This window comes from Triticum urartu, chromosome 5A (genome assembly GCF_056163025.1).
Source record: "Triticum urartu cultivar PI428250 chromosome 5A, HENAU_Tu73, whole genome shotgun sequence".
NCBI lineage: Eukaryota > Viridiplantae > Streptophyta > Magnoliopsida > Poales > Poaceae > Triticum > Triticum urartu.
The window spans coordinates 574909498-574912598 of NC_141877.1; the positions used below are offsets into that span (position 1 = coordinate 574909498).

The 3101-nt window shown below is 60.4% G+C and overlaps 1 protein-coding gene across 2 annotated transcripts; it reads left to right on the forward strand.

Annotated features, from left to right (window-relative positions):
• The first annotated feature begins 395 nt into the window (after positions 1 to 395).
• On the forward strand, positions 396 to 2598 carry LOC125510692 (putative N-acetyltransferase HLS1). 2 transcript variants are annotated; one of them, XM_087521804.1, is made up of 4 exons: positions 396 to 1042; positions 1224 to 1393; positions 1493 to 2329; positions 2406 to 2598. In XM_087521804.1, exons 1-4 carry the CDS (start codon positions 848 to 850, stop codon positions 2461 to 2463), a joined length of 1260 nt encoding a protein of 419 aa, XP_087377930.1. In that variant the 5' UTR covers positions 396 to 847; the 3' UTR covers positions 2464 to 2598. The 2 variants fall into 2 exon arrangements, with proteins under 2 accessions (XP_087377930.1, XP_048531898.1); XM_048675941.2 differs by having other exon boundaries at positions 401 to 1042; positions 1493 to 2598.
• The last annotated feature ends 503 nt before the right edge of the window (positions 2599 to 3101 follow it).

The window sequence follows — 3101 nt, forward strand, 5'->3', positions numbered from 1 at the left end:
AAAGGCGGGCGGCGGACGGCGAGCGGCGAGGTAGACGGCGAGGAGCGGCGATGGAGACAGCGGGGGCAGCCCGTGCTAGTTTATTTTTCTTTTTTTGTAAAATATGTTTAAATTTGAACGAGCTCACTGATGTTTGCGATAAATTTGAGCCGTTTTTGCGCCGTATTTGACCTTTTAAAGAAAACATGCGCCGCGACTGGGGGACATCACGCCCCAGTGCGCGATTTAGCGCCGATGCACTCCCAAGAAGCAATTTTTAGCCCCCCTTGAAGGCCAACAGCTGGAGATGCTCTAAGTAGCAGCCGCGCAGCCCCGTCGCAGCAGCAACCAACGAGTATCACCGCACCGAAGCAGTGTAGGCAGCCACACTCACTCTCCTCTCCTCTCCTCTCTGCCTTCCACCTCGCGTCGCCAATTGAAAAGCCTACGGCCCCGGAGCGAGTCGCTCCGAGCTCCGCAGCCTTTACTGCCCAATTAAACCCTTGGCTTCCAAAACTTTTAAGATGCGCTAGTGGCTACTCCTCCCCGAATCGGCCGTACCGATTCCTTAGCATTTCATTCCAGTGCGTGGGCGCACTGGGTGGGTCGTAGTAACTGAGACGGCGGCAGGCACGCGAAAGAGCGCCTCCTCCTTCCCGGCTCTCACGTGATTCATACCCGCGCCCTCCCCTCGTCCGAGCCGGGCCCCCCTACCCGCCTGCCCCGCCGTCTAGCTATATATCCAAATCGCCGAGCCTCCACCCCCTCCATCTCCCTTTCTCGCGAGCTCGTCCGTTTGCCTGCTACCCATCTTTGCACTGCTTACAGTCAGGAGAGTGAGTGAGTGAGCGAGCTCGATCGGTCGGTCATGGTTGAGGCAGTGGCGGAGGAGGAGCCGGTGGTGCGGGAGTACGACGACGTCCGCGACCGCGCCGGCGTGGAGGAGGTGGAGCGGGAGTGCGAGGTGGGGTCCAGCGGCGGCGGCGGCGAGATGTGCCTCTTCACGGACCTCCTCGGCGACCCGCTCTGCCGCATTCGCAACTCGCCGGACTTCCTCATGCTGGTACGTATTCGTACGTGCCTACAGAACAAATGAACAATGGCTGCGTTCTCCGTTCGTAGTGTATATCCGTTTTGCCTTTTCCTCCTCCCGTTTAATTCCCTGTCGCTTCGGCGTTGGCCCACTCCCGCCTCCAAAACTAATTAACTCGAAACGCATGTTTGAACCGCCCTGATATGGAAAGGTCGCGGAGACAGCAACCGGCAGCGCCGCCGGCGGCGGCGCGGAGATAATCGGCCTCGTCCGCGGCTGCGTCAAGTCCGTCGTCTCCGGCGGCTCCCACGCCAAGGACAAGGACCCCATCTACACCAAGGTCGCCTACATCCTCGGCCTCCGCGTCTCACCCAACCATCGGTACGTGTATAATATAACACCATCATCGTCAAGAAAGAAACATGCAACTTCCGACTATCGAACCAGTTTCTAACTTGGAATGCGATGGTGCGCATGCAGGAGGAAAGGGGTGGGGAGGAAGCTCGTGGAGAGGATGGAGCAATGGTTCCGGCAGAAGGGCGCGGAGTACTCGTACATGGCGACGGAGCAGGACAACGAGGCGTCCGTGCGCCTCTTCACCTCCCGCTGCGGCTACTCCAAGTTCCGCACGCCGTCGTTGCTCGTCCACCCGGTGTTCCGCCACGCCCTCAAGCCCTCGCGCCGCGCCTCCATCGTGCGCCTCGAGCCCCGCGACGCCGAGCGCCTCTACCGCTGGCACTTTGCCGCCGTCGAGTTCTTCCCCGCCGACATCGACGCCGTGCTGTCCAACGCCCTGTCGCTCGGCACGTTCCTGGCGCTCCCGGCGGGCACAAGTTGGCACGGGGACGTTGAGGCATTTCTCGCCGCGCCGCCGGCTTCGTGGGCGGTGCTGAGCGTGTGGAACTGCATGGACGCCTTCCGTCTCGAGGTGCGCGGCGCACCCCGTCTGATGCGCGCCGCGGCCGGCGCAACGCGGCTGGTGGACCGAGCGGCGCCGTGGCTCCGGATACCCTCCATCCCGAACCTCTTCGCGCCGTTCGGGCTCTACTTCCTCTACGGCCTGGGCGGCGCCGGGCCGGGGGCGCCGCGGCTGGTGCGCGCGCTGTGCCGGCACGCGCACAACATGGCCCGACGCGGCGGATGCGGCGTGGTGGCCACCGAGGTCGCCGCCCTCGAGCCCGTGCGCGCCGGGGTGCCGCACTGGGCGCGTCTCGGCGCCGAGGACCTCTGGTGCATCAAGCGGCTCGCCGACGGCTACAACCACGGGCTGCTCGGCGACTGGACCAAGGCGGCGCCCGGGCGCTCCATCTTCGTCGACCCCAGAGAGTTTTAGCCTCATTTTCAGTTTTTCTGAATTAGATCATGTAGGCTTTTTTTTTCTCCTCCGTCTGATCCGGCCTGCTCCTTCCAGAACACTGTGCCATGCCAGTGCTCCCTCCCGAACCTTCTGAGTTCCAAGGACGCGGTACATCACATTTTTCCGTACGTACGTAGGAGTGCTCTCTGTTTCAACTTGTGCGGTTACAGCTCTCTGCAGGTCGAGAGAACTTGAGCTGCTGCTTTAACAGCAAAATTTTTTTTGTCGACAGAGCTGAGTAGCAGACCAGAGTGAAAACCTGGCGGCCTTTTTGGTGCCTTTGGGCCGCTTTTTTTTGCTTTCCGTGGCTTCGGCCCGCTTCGTAGATTTGCTGCTTTTTTGCGCTCTGCCTCTGCGTTGACGCATCCCCTTCCCCGTCTATGTCAGATCCTGCTTTTGTTGGCTCGATGATGAGCCCGGACTTGTAAATGGATGCCGCTGCGTGGTTTACGTGTAACCCGCAGGCTTGGCTTCACCGGCGGCCCCCCCGTTGGAGGTCGACCGTGGGGATTCACACCACAGATCAGCCGACAACAGAGCAGGATAATGGGAGCCCAGGACATTTGCTAGTGGGGTGAAATTCGATAATGCTTCCACTTTATGTCTTTTAGTACTCCGTAGATAGATAGTACCGGTGCCTTTTGCCCCCGCATATGTCGAGTTTTTCACACATGTTATCAGTGTGTCTGGCTCGGTTTGGTTCAGAAAACCATTGCTGCTAGAATCAGCAAC